The sequence below is a fragment of the Chrysemys picta genome, chromosome 22, assembly GCF_011386835.1.
Source record: "Chrysemys picta bellii isolate R12L10 chromosome 22, ASM1138683v2, whole genome shotgun sequence".
Classification (NCBI taxonomy): Eukaryota; Metazoa; Chordata; order Testudines; family Emydidae; genus Chrysemys; species Chrysemys picta.
Genome location: NC_088812.1, coordinates 14407237 through 14430236, shown reverse-complemented (window position 1 = coordinate 14430236; position 23000 = coordinate 14407237). Strand labels below are relative to the sequence as shown.

Here is a 23000-nt window from a genome sequence, read left to right as displayed (position 1 = left end):
GGGATACCCGGCTCCAGACACTGCAGGCCCCTGGGGGTACCTGGCTCTGGACTTTGCCCGGGAGGGAGGGGTACCAGTTCTGGGCACTGCAGGTTCCTGGGGGTGCCTGGCTCCAGAGACTACAGATCCCTGCGGGGTACCCAGCTCCGGGCACTGCAGGTCCCTGGCGGTACCTGGTTCCAGATTTTGCCCAGGTCCCTGGGCGGTACCCGGCTCCAGGCACTGCAGGTCCCTGGGCGGTACCCGGCTCCAGGCACTGCAGGCCCCTGGGCAGTACCCGGCTCCAGACACTGCAGGCCCCTGGGGGTACCTGGCTCTGGACTTTGCCCGGGAGGGAGGGGTACCAGCTCTGGGCACTGCAGGTTCCTGGGGGTGCCTGGCTCCAGAGACTACAGATCCCTGCGGGGTACCCAGCTCCGGGCACTGCAGGTCCCTGGCGGTACCTGGTTCCAGATTTTGCCCAGGTCCCTGGGCGGTACCCGGCTCCAGGCACTGCAGGTCCCTGGGCGGTACCCGGCTCCAGGCACTGCAGGTCCCTGGGCGGTACCCAGCTCCAGGCACTGCAGGCCCCTGGGCAGTACCCGGCTCCAGACACTGCAGGCCCCTGGGGGTACCTGGCTCTGGACTTTGCCCGGGAGGGAGGGGTACCAGCTCTGGGCACTGCAGGTTCCTGGGGGTGCCTGGCTCCAGAGACTACAGATCCCTGCGGGGTACCCAGCTCCGGGCATTGCAGGTCCCTGGCGGTACCTGGTTCCAGATTTTGCCCAGGTCCCTGGAGGGTACCCGGCTCCGGACACTGCAGTTTCCTGGAGGTGCCCGGCTCCAGGCACTGCAGGTCCCTGGGCGGTACCCAGCTCCAGACACTGCAGGCCCCTGGGGGTACCTGGCTGCAGGCACTGCAGGTCCCTGGGGGTCCCCGGCTCCAGGCACTGTAGGCCCCTGGGGGTCCCCGGCTCCAGGCACTGCGTCTCTGCCCAGTCTGTCTGCATCGCTGGGCCCACATCACCGCCAGTGTGCGTCTCTCGCCGCAGGGAGGAGCGGGAGTCGTGGATCCGGGCCAAGTACGAGCAGCGGCTGTTCCTGGCCCCGTTCCCCAGCCCCGAGATCCCGCTGGGGCAGCAGCTGTTCCGGGCCGTGCAGGAGAAGGACCTGGGCACCGTGCTGCTGCTGCTGGCGCACAGCTCCAAGGAGCTGATCAACACCTGCTCCGGGGACAAGGACCGGCGCACGGCCCTGCACTTGGCCTGTGACCTGCCCCATGTGGTCATCACCCAGCTGCTGGTCTGGGTACGTCCGGCTGCCTGGGTCTTGGGGGGCTGGGGGATCCGCTGCCCTCGCTCATAGCAAGCAGGGGCCAGCACACTGGGATCCCCCTGAGCTTGGCAGGGGCCCATGTGCCCCCTGGCACTGTGGGCTGCGGGGCCGGGGTGCCAGCTGCAAGGCGTTCCAGCCACGAGCAAGCTTATAGCCTGGGCATTGTGACATCACTGCCTGTTGCTCCGGAAAGGTCTGTGATGTCACTGGTTGTGCGGGTCCCCAGAGACCTATACGGGGTGGCCAATCCGAGCCAGCGGCACATCCGCTTGTTAGCCTGGGAGGGGCGATCCCATAGCGATGCCTGGCTCCGGGATCCCCCTGGGGGGTTGGTGCCCACTTCCGGGGCAGGCTAGCTCTGGTCCGGCGCCGCGCCCCTCATCCCCGCCTCTCTGTCCGCAGTACGGCATTGACGTGAAGGCCCGAGACGCGCTGGGCCACACGGCCCTTTTCTACGCCAGGCGAGCCGGGAGCCAGGAGTGCACCGAGATCCTCCTGCAGCACGGCTGCCCCAGCGAGGGCCACGGCACCGTCGCCACGCCCGGCCTGCGCCGGAAAAGCAGCACCGCTAGCATGGGACGGTGTGACACTCGGACCGCCCTGGTATAGCCAGCCAGCCCCACTGGACTGCCCCGTGCGGGGCCTCGGGGCTCAGCCCAGAGCGGGGGGGAGACTGCCAACGCCTCGGCCCTCTGCAGAGCCCTCCCCAGCGGGCTGCGGCCTGCCTCGGGCCACCTGGACCGGGTGCGCCGGAGCCCGAGCCTGACGCAGGGCTGGAGGGGAAGGACGCGGGGGTGGCCAGGGGACAACTCCAGTGGCAGGCCCGTCCTGCGCGGGCCGTACCTGCCGGACGCTGAAGGGACGTTCGGCCCAACGGGCCCAGCTTTTCCGGGCACGGCTGGCGAGGCGGGTGCCCAGGTGAGGTCACTCCTGGGTGCTGGCTGGGCAGGACGCCGGGCGTCCCCATCCTCCGGCCACTGTCGGACAATTTGTATTTTTGATGCTCTATTTATTACTCAGCCCCTGCTGGTGGGGCCCGTCCTGTCCCTGTCTCCTCGGGGCCCCTGCTGCCCCTCCCTACTGCGCCAGCACATCTTCCCGAGGCCTCCTGTGTGGCTGGGCAGGGGATGGGAACACGCAGGACAAAGAGAGGCAGCTTTGTCAGAGCACAGGGCCGAGAGCCAGGACTCCTGGGTTCTGTCCCTGGCTCTGGGAGGGGAGTGGGGTCTAGTGGTCAGAGCACAGGGCCGGGAGCCAGGACTCCTGGGTTCTGTCCCTGGCTCTTGGAGGGAAGTGGGGGGGTCTAGTGGTCAGAGCACAGGGCCGGGAGCCAGGACTCCTGGGTTCTGTCCCTGGCTCTCGGGGGGGGAGTGGGGTCTAGTGGTCAGAGCACAGGGCCGGGAGCCAGGACTCCTGGGTTCTGTCCCTGGCTCTTGGAGGGAAGTGGGGGGTCTAGTGGTCAGAGCACAGGGCCGAGAGCCAGGACTCCTGGGTTCTGTTCCCAGGTCTGTCACTGACTTGCCCTGTGACCCCCGCGGGCCGCACCCTCCCGTCCTTCCAATGGGGTTTAAGGACACGGCCGGGGTGGGGAGGGATCCTTCGTTCCTGTCCGTAATGAGCTTTGACGGTGAAACGTGCTCAGTGTTGTGCCAAGGTGTTTGGGTTCCCAGCCTGCCCCTGGATAGACAAGGCCCTGCAGCAAGGGGAGAGGGCTGACGTTAGCAGGGGTGGGGGTGATGGGCCCCCCCCACCCCCAATCCAGCTGCCAAAGCCCTGAACCTCCAGTCCCTGTGCGCCCCCTCCCATTCCATGAAGGGGGGGAGGGGAAGCAGTTCATCCCGTTCCCCTGCTCTCTGTCTCCACCATGGCGGGGGCGGGGGGAGGGGAACACAGCTGTGCCCCCACCCCATGCGGCTGGGGGCTCCCAACTAGGTGCACTGGCCCTGCGCAGACAGCAGAGGGCGACAGTCTCCTTGCTACCATTTTGTGAGGCGCGTGGGAGTGGGGCCCTCAGCCAGCCCCTTGCGGCGTGTGGGGCTGGACGCCGGGGTTCCACTGGAGTTTCTGGGAGGGGAGTGGGGGCTGATGGGTTAAAGGGGTGGGGGGCTGGGAGTCAGGACCTCTGGGTTGTATCATGGCTGTGGGAGGGGAGTGAGGTCCAATGAGTAGAGCGGGGGAGAGAGGGCTGGGAGCCAGGACGCCTGGGTTCTATCCCCAGCCCTGGGAGGGGCGTGGGAGCTGGTGGGGGCTGGGAGTCAGGACGCCTGGGTTCTCCCTGCTGTAGCAAAGGTGGTCCCTGGATGGCTCAGGCAGCGATGCAGAACAGGTGTTCCCTCGTTATTTACTAGCAGGGTCACCTCCCCCCTCCCCACCCCAGACAGAGGCGCCAACCCACCCACCCCTTTGCCAGCCTGCGCCCTGTTTCATGCTCCAAACCCAGCCAGAGGCGCTGGGCTGCCCCACGCCCGCCCCTCCAAGCCAGCACCTCTCTGAAAAGCAGTATCCCTTCGCAGGCCCGGGCGAGGGAGGGGGGGCTGCCTGGCACGGGGCATTGACACACCCCCCCTTGGGTCATCCATCCAGGAGCTGGCACAGCGCCTCCTTAGCGCCAGGCCCAGCTTTCCACCCATTCCTGTTGTACAAAGTCCCCGTCCCCTTGCCCCACCGACCGGCCTTTCCCAGCCTCCTCTCGGGACCCCGTTTTAATTTATTTGCTTCTCCGAGCATTTGGCTCATGCCAGAAATCTCCCTCCCTCCTGCTCGCTGTCTCTTCGACGAGGCTGGGTTGGCAGCTCCCCCGTCACACTGTTTACAGGGCACGCGTGGCCCTTCGGTGTTGTGTGGCCCCGGCCGAGGCCTCCGAAAGTGGCTGTTGTGAGTGACGTGGTGTCAGGCTTTATTTCGATACGTGATCAGGGTACTACAGACCCCCGCAGACACACACATACCAGTCGGCCATCCCTGCCGCTGCCTGGGGCACTGGCTGGCACGTTACCCCCCATGCGGAGTTGAAAGCCGCTCCCGCTGTTTCTTGCTTTAATTCCAGGCCTGGGCGGGGGTTGATCTTCGGGGGCCGGGGGGGTCCAGGCCGGTGGCTGGGCCCAACTGTGAGTTTAGAGGGCCGAGAGCTCCATTGCTCTCCGCTGGGCCCGCAATCGGCCCCCAGCTCCCCCCGTTCTTCCAAACCAGCAGAGCGGCTCAGTTCATGAATGTACGGCTACCGTGTTGCACAAAGGAAGTCTTGCCCTCCCTCTCTGCGGTGGCCCCGGGGGGCCAGAGCCAGGCCTAGGGGGCAGGGACGCTGCCCCGTCCCTCCAACTACCAGCGCTGCCGTAGGCTCCAGGGGTCGGGGCAACCAGTCTGAACCGGAGGGGGAGGTCACTGAGCGGCCTGCGTGGCATCGCAATGGCTTTACCCCTTGGGAGGCGGGTAGCGGACGTTGGCAGCGAAGTGGGGGGTCTGGGAGGCTGGGGGAGGAAGCAGCCTGGGTCCCCTGGGCGTGGCTGGATCGGGGCGGAGGGGCGTGTGTGTGTGTGGGGGGTGGGGGGCATGGCCAGCCGGCACTCACACCAGTGGCCGTGTACAGCGTTTTAATCTCTTGGATTGTAACTGTAAGTACGTAACAATGTCAGATTTAGAGCTGTAGCGTGTGCCTGGTTATTTCTGCAGAGCAAGCAGGGGCTGGGGGGGCATCAGGCAGGGGAGATGGGGGGGAACAGGACCCCTGTAGCTCTCTCTGCAGCAGCGTTTTGGTTGCCCACAGGGAAGTGTCCCAGCGAAGCTGTGGGAGGCGCGGACTCAGCTTCGTGCCGTGGCTGCCGAGGGCTCCGTGGCCGAGCAGCAGGAACCACCCGCAGCCCCGCGTGGCCCGAGCAGAGAAAATCGGAAGGGTGGCAGCGGGGTTCTGAAGCTGCCGGGGGGTGGGGGAGGCAGGGCTTGGGTCGCTGCCTTGCCCCCTGCTGGAACCAGGCACCGTGTCCTGAGCCTCCCCCGGCCGCTTATGACCTTGGCGGGAGCAGCTGGGAATTTGCCGCCGGGGCCCCAGAGCGGCCAGCGAGTGGATTCTCGCAGGCACCGAGGTTAGCGCACGCTGGCGCTGCCCCAGCATCCCCGTGAGCAGTGGGCAGAGGGGCCTGCCAGCTCAGGCAGCAAAGGGCAGACTGGCAGGGACAGGGTGGGGGCTGACGGGAAACGGAGCCTTCCCATTAGCAGCACCTGCTCCCTTGGGGACTGGGTCAGCAGAGAGCCCGTGGCCCGAATGGGCCCCACAGCCTGGCAGCCCCTAAGGAAGGCCACCGGGATACACGCTGCCTGTCCTGGGGATGTGTCCGCCAGCTGGCTCGATCCCCCATCGCTGAGAGGCCCTGGGCGCCTCGTGCCCACACCCGCCCCCTGTGATCAGTGCAGTGGGCTTCCCCCACCAAGGACAAACCCTCGTTTCACCCGGAGGTAGCTAAAGAGAAGGGAGGTTTGTAATGATGATTGGACACCTTATATGTAGACAGGATCTGCCCCCCCTTAGCTGGGGGCTCCCCAAACTCCCTCAGGGGTTGTGCCCAAGAACACCCTCCCCCCAAACCCACTGAGGTGCCCTGCCTGAGAGCCCCCCCCAACCCATATCTCTGCTCTGAGCTCACGCTCCAGCGCCAAATACCCCCTCCCTCCCCTCTGTTGCATGTATACACCCCCTGGCACCGTGGGTCCAGGCACTGAGCATCTCGCACTGGTTCTAAAGCGCCGCTGGTGTAACCCGGTCCTTGGGGTTCAGCCCCCTTCGCTGGTGTCCTTCCGCAGAGCCCCCGCCAGTCACCCCTCCCTGGGCGCTGTGCGGTTCCAGGCCATTAGAGCTGGCTGGTAGCGGGGCTGGTATCCATGCGGGCGCAGGTGTCGGCTCAAGTATTCCAACAGGTACATCTCTTCCGAGCTGACGTAGTGGAAGGAGATGGATAAATCCGAGCAGCTCTGGGCACCCTGTGGGGACGAGACCGAACCAAGCTCAGGCCAGCTGGGCCCGGGGGCTGCATTCCACCCAGAGTCAGCGGGGCGGCCTTGGACCCACCCTGGCTACACCCCAAGGGCAGCAACTGACGCTACCCTGCCCCAAGCCGCTGCCAGTCACAAGTCCACCCCCCACCCCCACCTTCGTGCCCCGATGCGCAGACCTGCAGGGAGAGGCCGGCCGTGCAGCACAGCACGTGGGGAAAGGGGGTCCCTTTAGGGCTGAAGATATTACATAGAATCATAGAAGATGAGGGTTGGAAGAGACCATCTAGTCCAGCCCCCTGCTCAAAGCAGGACCGACCCCAACGAAATCATCCCAGCCAGGGCTTTGTCAAGCCGGGCCTTAAAAACATCTAAGGAAGGAGATTCCACCACCTTCCTAGGTAACCCATTCCAGTGCTTCACCACCCTCCTAGTGAAATAGTGTTTCCTCCACACTAATATCCAACCTAGACCTCCCCCACTGCAACTTGAGACCATTACTCCTTGTTCTGTCATCTGCCACCACTGAGAACAGCCGAGCTCCATCCTCTCTGGAACACCCTTCAGGTAGTTGAAAGCTGCTATCAAATCCCCCCTCACTCTTCTCTTCTGCAGACTAAATAACCCCAGTTCCCTCAGCCTCTCCTCATAAGTCATGTGCCCCAGTCCCCTAATCATTTTCGTTGCCCTTCGCCGGACTCTCTCCAATTGGCCACACGCCTTCTGTAGTGGGGGGACCAAAACTGGACGCAATACTCCAGGTGTGGCCTCACCAGTGCTGAATAGAGGGGAATAATCACGTCCCTCGCTCTGCTGGCAATGCTCCTACTAATACAGCCCGATATGCCGTTGGCCTTCTTGGCACCAAGGGCACACTGCTGACTCGTATCCAGCTTCTCGTCCACTGTAACCCCCAGGTCCTTTTCTGCAGAACTGCTGCTTAGCCAGTCGGTCCCCAGCCTGTAGCAGTGAATGGGATTCTTCCATCCTAAGTGCAGGACTCTGCACTTGTCCTTGTTGAACCTCATCAGATTACAAGTCAACCCCCCACTCCCATGTCACTAGCTGTGTGGTCAGAGGCGGCTCTATGTATTTTGCCGCCCCAAGCATGGCAGTCAGGCAGCCTTTGGTGGCACGCCTGCGGGAGGTCCGACGATCCCGTGCCTTCGGCGTACCCGCCACTGAATTGCCGCCAATGCCGCGGAACCGGCGGCCCTCCCGCAGGCATGCCACTGAAAGCAGCCCGACTGCTGCCCTCCCGGCGACCAGCAGGCCACCCCCTGCGGCTCGCCGCCCCAGTGCCTGGAGCCGCCCCTGAGTGTGGTGCCTGGGAATGGGCAACAGGGGATGGATCACTTCATAGGCGTGCGCAGCCCATTTCATTAGGGTGTGCACCCACGGAGCACCACCCTGCCCTAGCCCCACCCCCATCCTGCCCCCATCCACTCCCTCCTACTTCCCACCCCGACTGCCCCCCTCAGAACCCCCACCCCCCCTGCTCCTTGTCCCCTGACTACCACCTCCTGGGACCCCTGCCCTTAACTGCCCCCCCAGAACCCCTCCCCCTATCTAAGCCTCCCTGCTCCTTGTCCCCTGACTGCCCCCCTAGAACTCTACCCCCTACCTGTCCCCTGACTGCCCCGACCCTTATCCACACCCCCGCCCCCAGACAGACCCCCAGGACTGCCACGCCTATCCAACTGCTCCCCACCCCCTGACAGGCCACCCCCAGAACTCCTGACCCATCCAACCCCCTCTGCTCCCTGCCTCCCCTAACCTCTCTCCAACCCCTGCCTCCTGACAGCCCCCCCCCGAACTCCTGACTCATCCAACCCCCCAGCTCCTTGTCCCCTGACCACCGCCTCCAAAGACCCCCCCCAATTACCCCCCCAGGACTTTCCTTGCTCCCTTTCCCCTGACTGCCCTGACCCCTATCTGCCCCCTGACAGACCGTGGGACTCCCATGCCCCATCCAACCCCCTCTGCTCCCTGCCTCCCCTAACCTCTCTCCAACCCCTGCCTCCTGACAGCCCCCCCAGAACTCCTGACTCATCCAACCCCCCCAGCTCCTTGTCCCCTGACCACCGCCTCCAAAGACCCCCCCCCCAATTGCCCCACCAGGACTTTCCTTGCTTCCTGTCCCCTGACTGCCCTGACCCCTATCCGCCCCCTGACAGACTGTGGGACTCCCATGCCCCATCCAACCCCCCTGCTCCCTGACTGCCCCCTCCAGAGACCCCCCTGCCCCTAACCACCCCCCTGGGATTCCACCCCCTATCCAACCCATTCTGCTCCCTGTCCCCTGACTGCCCCCACCCCTTATCCAACCCCCCTGGCCCTGGACCCCTTACCATGAGATGAGGGTCCTAGCCTCCCCGCGGAGCCAAACACTGCCTCACAGAAGCACGCAGCCCAGCTCCACAGGTGGGATGGGAGACAGAGGGGCTCAGGCCAGCTCCACACAGAGTGGGGTCAGGGCTTTAGCCCTGCAACTTTTGCCACTAGGGTGGCTGGGGCTCCCGAGACGGGGACTTCAACCCCACATCATCTGCCGGGGTCCGGGCTTCTCCTCCACCCCCACTCCCTCCCCCCACGTGGCTCCAGCCCCGTCTGGGGCTTCTCTTCCCCCACCCCCGCATGACTCCTGCCGGTATCTGGAGCTTCTCCCACTGCACCCAGCCCTAGCCTAGCTGGGCTCCCTTGGGTCACCTGCTGTGGCCGGAGCAGAGCCTGGCTGGCAGGGAGCAGCCATACACGTGGACGCCACGGCCCCAGCCCAAGAGGTGCGGGGCGGCCCTAGGCAAGCAGGGTCTGTGCTGCTGCTGATAGCCCTGCACTCCCACCCACACCTAACCCTAAGGCCTTTCTGTGTGTGTGAGACTCGGCCCCCGCCGGAGCTCAGGGCATTAGGGTGTGCCAGAGCACACCCGGCACACCCCGTGTGCCCGCCTATGGATTCCCTCTGGGGCACCTGGCATTGGCCACTGGCGGAAGACAAAACCATCAAGGAGTCCGGTGGCACCTTAGAGACTAACAGATTGATTTGGGCATAAGCTTTCGTGGGTAAAAACCTCACTTCTTCGGATGCATGGAGTGAAAGTTACAGCTGCAGGCATTATATACTGACACATGGAGAACAGGGAGTTACTTCACAAGTGGAGAACCAGTGTTGACAGGGCGGATCCGATCAGGGTGGATGTGGTCCACTCCCAATAATAGATGAGGAGGTGTCAATTCCAGGAGAGGCAAAACTGCTTCTGTAATGAGCCAGCCACTCCCAGTCCCTATTCAAGCCCAGATTAATGGTATTAAATTTGCAAATGAATTTTAGTTCTGCTGTTTCTCTTTGAAGTCTGTTTCTGAAGTTTTTTTGTTCAATGATAGTGACTTTTAAATCTGTAATAGAATGCCCAGGGAGATTGAAGTGTCCTGTAGTAGGTGATTTCTGGGTACCCGTCTTGCTCTGTCAATCTGTTTCCTCACTTGCCAGGTGGGTATTGTAGTTTTACAAATGCTTGATAAAGATCTTGTAGGTGTTTGTCTCTGTCTGAGGGGTTGGAGCAAATTTGGTTGTATCTTAGGGCTTGGCTGTAGACAATGGATCGTGTTGTGTGTCTTGGATGGAAGCTGGAGGCATGTAGGTACGTATAGCGGTCAGTAGGTTTCCGGTATAGGGTGGTGTTTATGTGACCATCACTTATTTGCACGGTAGTGTCCAGGAAGTGGATCTCTTGTGTGGACTGGTCCAGGCTGAGGTTGATGGTGGGGTGGAAATTGTTGAAGTCCAGGTGGAATTCTTCAAGGGCCTCCTTTCAGTGGGTCCATATGATGAAGATGTCATCAATGTAGCGCAAGTAGAGGAGGGGCACTAGGGGACGAGAGCTGAGGAAGCGTTGTTCTAAGTCAGCCATAAAAGTGTTGGCATACTGTGGGGCCATGCGGGTACCTCAGCTCTCGTCCACTTCCTGGACACCACAGTGCAAATAAGTGATGGTCACATAAACACCACCCTATACCGGAAACCTACTGACCGCTATACGTACCTACATGCCTCCAGCTTCCATCCAAGACACATCACAGGATCCATTGTCTACAGCCAAGCCCTAAGATACAACTGTGACAATGCGGTTCTGGCGGAACCCAACTGAGAGTGCCAACTCAGGACAAATTGCTCAAACAGGGCAGTTACAGCCCAAGGCTGGGGTTTTTTCCACCTCTAAGGCAAACCAAACCAGCCAGACTAGGAGGACTTCGGTCTCACCCCACTGGCTAACCGCAAGTCTCACAAGCAATCTCCTTAGACACTCCAGTTTCCCAGTACTCCCACCAGTGCCACTCGTTATGGGGACAAATGGTTATGAAAACCAATACCCCAGTAAAAGAAAAAGGTTCTCCTGATCCCAAAGGACCAAGCCCCAGACCCAGGTCAATATACAAATCAGGTCTTACCCACAAATCACGCTGCTGCCAATCCTTTAGAATCTAAAATCTAAAGGTTTATTCATAAAAGGAAAAAGATAGAGATGAGAGTTAGAATTGGTTAAATGGAATCAATTACATACAGTAATGGCAAAGTTCTTGGTTCAGGCTTGCAGCAGCGATGGAATAAACTGCAGGTTCAAATCAAGTCTCTGGAATACATCCCCCGCTGGGATGGGTCCTCAGTCCTTTGTTCAAAGCTTCAGCTTGTAGCAAAGTTCCTCCAGAGGTATGAAGCAGGATTGAAGACAAGATGGAGATGAGGCATCAGCCTTATATAGTCTTTTCCAGGTGTAAGAACACCTCTTTGTTCTTACTGTGGAAAATTACAGCAAAATGGAGTCTGGAGTCACATGGGCCAGTCCCTGCATACTTTGCTGAGGTACAAGGCTTATCTGCCTTCTCTCAATGGGTCCATTGTATAGCTGATGGTCCTTAATGGGCCATCAAGCAGGCTAGGCAGAGCTAATCTCAGCTTGTCTGGGATGTCACCCAGCAGCATAGCATAAGTTTGAAATACAGACAGTATAGAGCCAATATTCATAACTTCGACTACAAAACTGATACACACATATAGACAGCATAATCATAACCAGTAAACCATAACCTTGTCCTAGACACCCCATTTGACCCCCTTTATACAAGATTTGGGTGCCACTACAGGACCTTGGTTGCAACAATGATCTATACGGTCCCAGTTTATGTCAATAACGTCACAACAACCGAATTTGCTCCAACCCCTCAGACAGAGACAAACACCTACAAGATCTTTATCAAGCATTCGTAAAACTACAATACCCACCTGGGGAAGTGAGGAAACAGATTGACAAAGCAAGACGGGTACCCAGAAATCACCTACTACAGGACAGGCCCAACAAGGACAATAACAGAACACCACTGGCCATCACATACAGCCCCCAGCTAAAACCTCTCCAGCGCATTATCCACGATCTACAACCTATTCTGGAAAGTGATCCCTCACTCTCACAGACCTTGGGAGGCAGGCCAGTCCTCGCTTACAGACAACCCCCAACCTGAAGCAAATACTCACCAGCAACTACACACCACACCACAGAAACACCAACCCAGGAACCAATCCCTGTAGCAAACCTCGTTGCCTACTCTGTCCCCATATCTACTCTGGCGACACCATCAGAGGACCCAACCACATCAGCCACACCATCAAGGGCTCATTCACCTGCACATCCACTAATGTTCTATATGCCATCATGTGCCAGCAATGCCCCTGTGCCATGTACATTGGCCAAACCAGACCATCCCTCGGCAAAAGAATAAATGGACACAAATCGGACATCAGGAATGGTAACATACATAAGCCAGTAAGTGAACACTTCAATCTCCCTGGTCATTCTATTACAGATTTAAAAGTCACTATCATTGAACAAAAAAACTTCAGAAACAGACTTCAAAGAGAAACAGCAGAACTAAAATTCATTTGCAAATTTAACACCATTAATCTGGGCTTGAATAGGGACTGGGAGTGGCTGGCTCATTACAGAAGCAGCTTTTCCTCTCCTGGAATTGACACCTCCTCATCCGTTATTGGGAGTGGCCCACATCCACCCTGATTGAATTGGCCCTGTCAACACTGGTTCTCCACTTGTGAAGTAACTCCCTGCTCTCCATGTGTCAGTATATAATGCCTGCAGCTGTAACTTTCACTCTATGCATCCGAAGAAGTGAGGTTTTTACCCACGAAAGCTTATGCCCAAATCAATCTGTTAGTCTTTAAGGTGCCACCAGACTCCTTGATGTTTTTGTAGATACAGACTAACACGGCGACCCCCTGATACTTGTCGGAAGACAGGATACTGGGCTAGATGGGCCGTTGGTCTGACCCAGTGTGGCCGTTCTTATACAATTAAATTTAAATTAATGGAGATATCCCATCTCCTAGAACTGGAAGGGACCTTGAAAGGTCATTGAGTCCAGCCCCCTGCCTTCACTAGCAGGACCAAGTACTGATTTTGCCCCAGATCCCTAAGTGGCCCCCTCAAGGATTGAACTCACAACCCTGGGTTTAGCAGGCCAATGCTCAAACCACTGAGCTATCCCTCTCCCCTACTAATACACTCACAGCCCGGTCTGGAGAAAGCCCAGCAAGGCAGAAATGTTTTACCCTAACGAGCCGGTGACTAAGAGGGACCATTAGTCACGCTACTGGCTCTTACAGCCTATTAAGGGTCTGGCTATAAAGGATTCGTTTATGTTATAACCAAGTTGCTCCATGAGTGATAGGTGGTTAGAAGCTCGTCAGCGTTACGAGATGCGTGTTGGTGGTGCTAATATTGGCATCGCTATTTATTCAAAGGCCTGGTCTGCTGTTGTGAACCCTTTATCAGCGGTTTAGAAACAGCTCCGTCACACGGAGCACAGCTCAGACAACGCCCCGATGGAGAGATGGTGGCTCAGCCCTGCTAGAGAACACGACTATGTGAATTGAACCAACTGTGCTAGGAAAGAAACCTGCCCCGGGGGTCGGAGAGCTTATAAGTGGGGGAAAACAGCTGATCTGGACCGCAGTAAGAGACAGAATCCTGCCCCCCAAGGGCCTGCGAAGGGGTGCACACCTCAACCGCTGGATGACTTTCTCCGGCCTGGGTTAAGCAGAGATTCAGCACGTGGCTCATGGGGGTCTCCACTGGCCTTGAAGCCGACCGGCTGGGTCATGGGGATCAAACCCAGGACCGCTTGATCTAAACGCATGAGCCAGCAGACCCAGATCTGTTGGCCAAGGCTGTAGCAGGCTCATGTGGCCCCGCCAGCACTGGGGGGAAGTGGGAGGACAGAGCAGGACATCGAGCCCCGCAGCATCCACACAGCAGCATCAGCACCATCTGTAGTGAGTGGGCGGAGCCGGGCTGGTGGGCAGAGCCAAGAACAGTGCTGGGAATCATGGGACCATGACGGTCTGGTCTTAAGAGCTACGAGGCCCAGTATTCCTCTGACCGGGCCACCCACCTGTCGGCTGCCCCCCACTCCCGCCCTGAGCCGGGACTCCCGGACACTCACCAGCAGGATGGGGTAGAAGGAGTAGGTGGGATAATAGCGATCAAGCCGGAGATTCTCCATCAAGTGCCTCTCTGGGGGGAAGGGGTGGAAGGTCTCCTGCCCCTTGGTGTCCCGGGAGTCCCCTGCCTGCACCCCCATCTTCTCCATGCACTTGCCCAGCTCCAGGTCCTCCACTGGGCTGGTGTGAGTGCACACCTGGGTCCTGAAGCCCTCCACGAAGCGCCTCAGGGCCTCCTTGCTGAGGACGTAGCCGGCCCCGCCACTCATGTAGCCCTGCTTGACGAAGGGCTTGAAGCGCTTCCCGAAGTAGACGGGCTCCTCAGGCGTGTGGTTGGCCAGCAGCCAGCGCAGGTTGTCCAGCACCACGAAGGTGTCGTCGTCCGCCTTGAGGAACCAGTCGGCCTGCTCCAGGTGGTGCTGGTGGACGTACTGGAAGGCCCGGATGGTTTTCCAGTACAGCTGGTCCCGGCCTTCTTTGACATCCAGCCCCACGGCGGGGAAGCCGTCATCCCGCACCGAACTCATGAACAGCACCACATTGCAGTGCCGCGCCCACGTGGCCTGGACGTGCCGGGCCTTGGTCTCCAGGTTGCTGGGGCCCGTCATGACCCAGCACAGGATCCGCACCTTGCTGTACAGCTCGGCCGCAGTCGAATTGTCCTCCACTGGGAACAGAAGGGCAACGCCTTATTTCTAGGGCCCTACCAATTTCCCAGTCATAGGATTTTTAAAATGGTAAATGTCATGATTTCAGCTATTTACATCTGAAATGTCACTGTACTGTAACTGTGGGGGTCCTGACCCCAAAATGGGTTGTGTGTGTGTGTGTGTGTGGGGGGGGGGTTATTGTAGAGGGGTGGCAGTATTGCCACCCTTACTTCTGCGCTGCTGCTGGTGGCGGCACTGCCTTCAGACCTGGGCGGCCGGAGAACGGTGGCTGCTGGCCAGGAGTCCAGCTCCGAAGGCAGCACTGCTCGGATACTCTACACCCCAGGGGAGAAAAGGGGGCACAGTGGTGCACCCCGGGGATCCCATCACAGTGGCGAAGCGAGCGGGGTGAAATACACAGCTTGTTGTACTGAGCAAGATTTGCATTTCATACACGGGTGTAAAGATTGTACGGGCGGCTTTAAGGGTGGTGGCTAAGGACAGTCAGGAGGTGGCTACCGGTTTGTTATTTTCTGTTTGCTTATTTCGGGAAAGGGAAGTAGGGACAGAAAAGCCGGAAAATGAGTGAAAGCGGTGAAGCGACTGCGCAGTTGGAGCTTTTTAGACTGCAGGTCGCAGAAAAAGAGAGAGAGAGCACCAGAGACTATTGCAACTGATTGAGTTGGGGATTGGTCCTGCTTTGAGCAGGGGGTTGGACTAGATACCTCCTGAGGTCTCTTCCAACCCTGATATTCAATGATTGACCTGAAAGAACTGTAGATAAAAGAGAAGGAAAGAGAAAGAGAGTGAACACCTCCTGAATCTGCTAGAGAAGCAGAACCAGAACTCACCGACCCCAGCGATTCCCATCCCTCCAAAAATCCACAGTTGGGACCACTTTTGTCTTGCATACAGTGAGGCAGATGATCTGGCTGAATATCTGACCACCGTGGAAAGGCCGTGAGCAGTGCATGAAATCCCTGATGATAAGAGAGTTCCTACCCTGACTGCAAAATTAACTGGTAAAGCTCTGAATGTGTTCAGTGAAATGCCTATTGAAGATGCTTTAGACCAGGGGTAGGCAACTTATGGCCCACGTGTCAAAGGCAGCCCGTGAGCTGATTTTCAGTGGCACTCACCCTGCCCGGGTCCTGGCCACCAGTCCGGGGGGCTCTGCATTTTAATTTAATTTTAAATGAAGCTTCTTAAACATTTAAAAAACCTTATTTACTTTACATACAACAATAGTTTAGGTCTATATTATAGACTTATAGAAAGAGACCTTCTAAAAACATTTAAATGTATGACTGGCACGCGAAACCTTAAATTAGAGTGAATAAATGAAGACTCGGCACACCACTTCTGAAAGGTTGCCGACCCCTGCTTTAGACTATTGTAAATTCAAAAAGACTGTTTTGCAAAGGTTTCTGATTCCCACTGAAATATAGTGTCAAGGTTCCCTCCCCACTCTGAACTTTAGGGTACAGATGTGGGGACCCGCATGAAAGACCCCCTAAGCTTATTTTTACCAGGTTAGGTTAAAAATACGCTGCCACCACCAAGCGTTTTAACCAAATATTTATGGAGAGCCACTTGGAACTCTGCCTTTCCCCAAATATCTCCCAAGTCCCTTGTGATGTTACGAGTGTAAAATAGTATTTCATTGAAAGGTGACAGTGCCAGAAAGAGTTAATTAACTCAGACTGACCTGACCCATGGGTGAATTGTAGAAACTGGTTAGGAAGATAGGTAAATGAATAGAGCTTTGAAATGCAAGTCTGCATTGTTAGAGGTAAAAGGGTAGATGTTTGCTTAGGGCTTGTGAGGTAAGCAAACAAGTCTTGTCTATTGCTATAGTTTTAAATTCAAAAATCAAAAAAGGAATATTAACATTTATGATGATACTTGAGTGAAATAGTATTATTGTTTATATGTCTCTTTGAAGGTCGTGGTAACCTGGATCTGAACTGTTTAATGGATAAATTACCATGTGCTAATTGCCAGGATGTTTGAGAGAAGGAGAATTAAGCCTATTGTTTTCTCAGGCCGAAAGGCTGCTGGAAATGTATAAGAACTCTGGGACATGATCCTGCTGCATCTCAGATCTGCTTGGGGTTCAAGAGGGGGAAAACCTTAAGCCACAAGGATTGAGATCCCCAGTCTTTGACTGGAGCCACCCTGAATATGGACATTGAACTATAACCTATGGACTATTTCTAAAAGGACTTTTGGCAACTACATGCTCCCCTCTGCTATGTATCTGAACCTCAAGAATTGAATTCTAGTCTGTATGTATATTGATCTTTTAACCAAACACTCTCTCTCTTTTCTTGTTTAATAAATGTTAGCGTAGTTAATAAGAATTGGCTATTAGTGTGTATTTTGGGTAAGATCTAAGTTATAATTGGACCTGGGTGTGTGGCTGATCCTTTGGGGTTGGAAGAACCTTTTCTTTTATATGATGAGATCAGATTTTCAGTAATCATCATCATATCTGACAGGTGTGTCTGGACGGAGGCCCGAGGCTGGGCACTTTAAGGGAACTGCGTTGTTTGGATTTCTGAGTAACCAGGGAGATACCATAGAAGCTGCTTTGTGCTGGTTGGTAAATCTAAGTATTGGAACATCCACCAGCGTTTGGGGCTTGTCTGCCCCGTTTTGTTTGCAGTTCACCGATTGAGTGACCTCAGCTGGCTCCCACGGGCAGCACCGTCACATCCCTAAACCCCCTTTCCTGGGCAGGCTTGAGAAGAATTTCCCCCAGGCCCCTACACCCCCTTTCCTGGGAAGGTTTGAGAATATCCCCTCACCAATTAGCCCTGGTGAACACAGATCCAAACCCTTGGATCTTAAAACAATGAAAAAATCAATTAGGTTCTTAAAAGAAGAATTTTATTAAAAGAAAAGGTAAAAAATCATCTCTGTAAAATCAGGATGGAAAATAACTTTACAGGATAATCAGATTCAAAGAGCCCAGAGGAACCCCCTCTAGCCTTAGGTTCAAAGTTACAGCAAATAGAGGTAAACCTCTAGAAAAAGGAACATTTACAAGTTGAGAAAACAAAGATAAAGCTAACACGCCTTGCCTGGCTGTTACTTACAAGTTTGAAGTATGAGAGACTTGTGCAGAAAGATTTGGAGAGCCTGGATTGATGTCCGGTCCCTCTTAGTCCTAAGAGCGACCACCACCAAAAACAAAGAGCACACAAACAAAAGCCCTCCCCCCAAGATTTGAAAGTATCTTGTCCCCTTATTGGTCCTTTGGGTCAGGTGTCAGCCAGGTTACCTGAGCTTCTTAACCCTTTATAGGTAAAAGGATTTTGGTACCTCTGGCCAGGAGAGATTTTATAGTATTGTACACAGGAGGGTTGTTACCCTTCCCTTTCTAGTTGGGACATATAGAGAGTTAAATTTAGGAATCTTAAGAGGGATATTGGTCTGAGTAATGGGAAATATGAGAAAAAAATGAAAGATTTGATGGGCAAGTGGGTGAGGGGCAGAGGTTTTACAAGCTTTGAGGGGATGTTTGCTCCGGTTCCTCAAGAACATTTCCTAGGCCTGTGTAAGGCTGATGGAAAGCAGAGTCTATGGGACAAAGATGTAAAGTCTGTGGCGGAGGCGACATCTCTCGCTGATGCCTTTGAATGGACCCAGGTGTCTACTGAAAGCAAACCACCAAAAGAGGGGTTTAAACCCGGTGGGGAGGGAGGATCCCGTTTTATCTCTAGCAGAAAGGAGAGTGGCTGGGCACTGACCTCCCCAAAACCATTCCTCTAACCCTCAGCCCAAATATCCTGTAAAAACAGAAGAGCCCAAAAGGGACCAGCCGTGAAATGCCGCTGATCCCCTGAGGAATAAATGCCCTATGCTAGGAGGAAGAAGGCAAAGAATAGCTCGTGTTAGTTTTGCCGTCCGCCACACAGAAACCCCCAGGCCATTGAAACCGATCACGCTGGTTTTGTGAGATTAGCAGAACCGGATAGGAAGCACGTTAAGGTTGTCAGAATGAATGGCAGGGAATGCTTGGGGCAGAAGGATACAGGGGCCCAGATATGTCTGGTTAAGCAGAGTGTGGTCCCACAGGCTAGTGTATTACGGGGCCAAAGGGCAGAGATGGTGGGGGTGGGGGAAAGCAGATTCCTCATCCCACTAGCTAATATCCATGTGGAGTGGGAAGGTTTGGAAAATGTTTTGACCGTGGGGGTAATGGAACAACTCCTAGTCGAACTGCTTCCGGATAAGGATTTTTTCCGTGTCGCTCAGGTTAAAGTATTTGCCTGAGGCAGGAGGGAGTGTTGTGCTGGGAGCCCTGAGGGAAAGGGGAAGGTCTCAGGAACTGCTGAGGGAATAGGGGAGAGTCTCTTTGACTCCTCTGCAACTGGGGGAAGCCACATGCTTCCGGGGGGGGGAGGGTGGCTGAGACCAATTCCTGCACTGCAGCTGGAGGCAACGCCACACCAGGAAGGGATGGGGGTGTTATGCCTGTCCCGGAGAGAACTGTCCAGGTTGTTAGCTGCCAGCAGGTTGCAGAAGAACCAGAGACAGACCCGGCACTAGGGAGCAGAGAGCAACGTGTCCCAGAGGGGAGCCCAGAGAAGGGACAGGGGATCTCAGAAACCACTGAGGTGGGTGAGGATTCCTGTGACTCTAACACAGGGAAGCAGGGTGCTTCCAAGTATGGGAGGGTTCGAGACTAGCTCCTTTCCAGCAGAAGGCAGCATGCCCTCAGGATTGGGAGCAGGAGAGGGGTTGTCAGTGATTAAGGAAACTATCCCAGTTGATAGCTGGCAGAGTTCTGCAGCTGAACGAGAGACAGATCCCTTCCTAGGGAGCACAGAGAGAGGTGTTTTAGAAGAGGGCCCAGAGGAGGAAACTGGGGAAGGAATAGTGGGGATACAGGAATGTCTCCTCAGTGGTCACTCGGGAGAGGATGCCCAGGACTGAATGGCTGGGCCAACATCTGTGCACCCAGGCACACAGCCTGTGACCCAGGTATTAAGAGGGAATGGTGTAACCGACCTCTTGGAGGGGAGCAGCCACACAGCTGACTTCTCAGGGATAGAGAAAGGGGTGGCGGAGGGTACCCCAATCCAGGTCCCAGTTTTTCGGGATGCTATTTCTGATCAGTTTTTGGAAAGTAACTGTGTCTCTTTAAATCAAGATGCAGCTCCCATGCCTGTGATAAGAGAGGAATTAGTACCAGGAAATGGCCAGGTGGTAATTTCCCAGACTATAAATGACCCAACTGACAGAAAAGGGGAGTGTTTTGCCACAGGCTGGTGAGACACAGAGCGCCGTTATGGGAAAGCGTGAATCTGATCAAAGGGTAAACGCACCTAGCCCAGCGAGCACAGATAACAGCCCTCTGGGAAAAGGGGGTAGGAAAGGACTCAGTGCTGGGTGTTTTGCATTTGTACAGTCCTGGGGTTGGGAGACAGCTCCCCAAAGGGCAGGGCCGGCGCCAGGGTTTTGGCCGCCCCAAGCAGCCAAAAAATAAAAATAAAAGCCACGATCGGGATCTGCGGCGGCAATTCGGCGGAAGGTCCTTCGCTACGAGCGGGAGTGAGGGACCGTCCGCCGAATAGCTGGACATGCTGCCCCTCTCCAGAGCGGCCGCCCCAAGCACCTGCTTGCCAGGCTGGTGCCTGGAGCCGGCCCTGCCAAAGGGCCAACCCACGTGCAGGATCCCCCTGAATCCCTGTCTTGCCAGACCCTGAGGTACCAAAATCCAATGCTTAAAATAAGAACCCAGGCAGAAGGGAACACTGGAGGGAGGGAAAGAAAAGCCAGGGACTGATTACATGGGAGGGAGTCAAAGGACACCATGCGTAATGAACAAACCAACCTCGAACCAGACTCTCGGAACAGAGGCCGTGGTATCAGCCCAGCTGATATAAACATGCCGATATTAATGTTAAGTCTTGGGATAAGAATTTTGATACCAGTGTTAAACCTTGTGAGAAGATCCATTATGCACAATTTTGGGGCAGAGCCTTGGGACACGCTAGAAATGGTAATTGGGGACACCTGTAATAGCAAGACATTTTTCTGAGAACGCTGCTTCTCAGTTAATACCTGTAAACAGATTTAAACCTCACCACAGCAGAAAAAACATAACAAATCTGGTTTGCTGTGTGAAGGGGGAAACTGAGGCACGCCACCTCATGGCCTTGATGGCTGGATGCCAAAAGAACCATAACACAAACTGCCTTCAGGATAGTCAGTGATTAACCCTCTAAGGGGGGAGATGTGACATTCTATATCTTGGGGGAGCACCTGTAACCCCCATAGTCCTCATTTATATGTAATTGTGATCTTGCATATAAAGCAGGCTGTGTGAGGTAGTGGGGAAAGGTTATGATCGGCTGAAAGCCATTGTTCTAGCTAACTATTGTGACAGGGTCAGGCCAGATGGCTACAGGACAGCGATCGAAGGCAGGTATATTAGCCTCAGATTAAGCAGGTCCCTTTTCCGTAAGGTAACAGGGGCGGTTCCAGAACAATCAGGAACTTGTTGGAACCAATTAAGGCAGGCAGGCTAATCAGGGCACCTGGTTTAAAAAGGACCTCACTTCAGTCAGTGAGGGGCCCACAAGGAGTGAGAGGGGGTGCTGCTGGGGGACTGAGGAGTACAGACACTATCAGGAGGAAGGTTCTGTGGTGAGGATAAAGAAGGTGTTGGGAGGAGGCCGTGGGGAAGTAGCCCAGGGAGTTGTAGCTGTCACACAGGTTTGATGTGATCCGCACGGCCCTGGGCTGGAACCTGGAGTAGAGGGCGGGCCTGGGTTCCTCCCAACTCCCACCTGGATACAAGAGGAATTGACCTGGACTGTGGGTCTCACCAGAAGGGAAGGTCCCTGGCCTGTCCCCTGACCCACTAGGTGGATCAGCAGAGACTGTGAGGATTGTTTTCCTTCCTAGGGCTACCATATGTCTGGATTTCCCCGGACATGTCTGGCTTTTCGGTCTATAAATAGCCATCTGGGGGGGATTTTAAAAAATCTAAAAATGTCTGGGATTTCTGCCCGGCTCGGGCCCCAGCACCCCTGGCCCCAGCATCCCTGGCCCGGCTCGGGCCCCAGCACCCCCGGCCCCAGCACCCCCTGCCCGGCTCGGGCCCGAGCACGCCTGGCCCCAAGCCCCGCAACCCCGGCCGGAGCGCAGCCCGATTCCTGGGCTCTTTAAAGCTGGCCCTGGTCAGGGGACAGGGAGGGGGGGGGTTGGATGGGTCGGGAGTTTGGGGGTGGGGCTGTCAGGGGGGCAAGGGCGTGGAGAGGGGTTGGGACAGTCAGGGACAGGGAGCAGAGGGGGTTAGATGGGTCTGGGGTTCTGGGGGGGCTGTCAGGGGGGCAAGGGTGTGGAGAGGGGTTGGGACAGTCAGGGACAGGGAGCAGAGGGGGTTAGATGGGTCTGGGGTTCTGGGGGGGCTGTCAGGGGGCAGGGGTGTGGAGAGGGGTTGGGACAGTCAGGGACAGGGAGCAGAGGGGGTTAGATGGGTCTGGGGTTCTGGGGGGGCTGTCAGGGGGCAGGGGTGTGGAGAGGGGTTGGGACAGTCAGGGACAGGGAGCGGGGGGTTAGATGGGTCTGGGGGGGCTGTCAGGGGGGCAGGGGTGTGGAGAGGGGTTGGGACAGTCAGGGACAGGGAGCAGAGGGGGTTAGATGGGTCTGGGGTTCTGGGGGGGCTGTCAGGGGGCAGGGGTGTGGAGAGGGGTCGAGGCAGGCAGGTAGCAGACGGGGTTGGATGGGTCAGGAGTTCTGGGGGTCCTGTCGAGGGCAGGGAGCAGTTGGCTAGGGCATGGGAGTGCCTGGGGGTCTGTCTGGGGGCAGGGGTGTGAATATGGGGTGGGAGTGTGGATAAGGGTCAGGGCAGTCAGGGGACAGGTAGGGTTGTAGGGCATTCTCAGGAGGGGGCAGTCAGGGGACAAGAAGCAGGGGGGCTTAGATAAGCAGTGGGGTCCTAGGGGGCAGTTAGTGGCAGGGGTCCCAGGAGGGGCCAGTCAGGGGACAAGGAGCGGGGGGGTTGGAGGTTCTGAGGGGGGCAATCAGGGGGTGGGAAGTGGGAGGGAGTGGATGGGGGTGGGGCAGGGGTGGGGCTAGAGCGGGGCACCTTCCCCCCCCCCCGCCCCCAGTGTCCTCTTTTTTGCTTGTAGAAATATGGTAACCCTACTCCTTCCTTTCCCCAGGCTGGCCAGTGATGAGGTGAGCTGAGTGAGTGGCAGGTTTGAGCCGCTGGCAAAAGTGGCCAAACGAGGGCTGCCGTCAATCTCTGAGGCGAGCAAACCCGCCAATAAGCGCAGGACCCACCTTGTCACAATATGTATCTCATTAGCGCATATGAAGTTATGCGATTGTGTTGTACGGTTGTCAGGAAGTTGGAGAATCTTTTGCTTTCCAGCGACAACCGCAAGGAAAGTAACCAATGCCCGGGTGGGTGTCACACAACCATTGTCCTGCAAGGGAGCTCCAATTCAGTGACTCACCGCCATACGCCACGCTAAGGGAATTGCTCAAGCTGGCCTGGAGCCTCAGCAGCCCACCCAGAC

General features: G+C 56.5%; 2 protein-coding genes across 5 annotated transcripts in view; one reads left to right on the top strand and one right to left on the bottom strand.

Annotated features, from left to right (window-relative positions):
• The window catches only part of AGAP2 (ArfGAP with GTPase domain, ankyrin repeat and PH domain 2), a 62764-nt gene extending 57957 nt beyond the window's left edge, over positions 1-4807 (top strand). The window contains exons 18-19 of one of the 3 annotated variants that reach the window (XM_008162979.4): positions 1032-1287; positions 1717-4807. In XM_008162979.4, coding sequence (XP_008161201.2) covers positions 1032-1287; positions 1717-1923 — 463 coding nt within the window. In that variant the 3' untranslated portion in view covers positions 1924-4807. The remainder of the gene's footprint in view (positions 1-1031; positions 1288-1716) is intronic. The other 2 variants (XM_024100904.3, XM_024100906.3) reach the window with 2 other exon arrangements.
• Positions 4187-23000, bottom strand: part of LOC101931210 (glycoprotein-N-acetylgalactosamine 3-beta-galactosyltransferase 1-B-like) — a 28929-nt gene continuing 10115 nt past the window's right edge. For both annotated transcript variants that reach the window (XM_065576314.1, XM_065576315.1), the window contains exons 3-4: positions 13810-14474; positions 4187-6285 (exon numbers count right to left, since the gene is read on the bottom strand). In XM_065576314.1, coding sequence (XP_065432386.1) covers positions 6121-6285; positions 13810-14474 — 830 coding nt within the window. In that variant the 3' untranslated portion in view covers positions 4187-6120. The remainder of the gene's footprint in view (positions 6286-13809; positions 14475-23000) is intronic.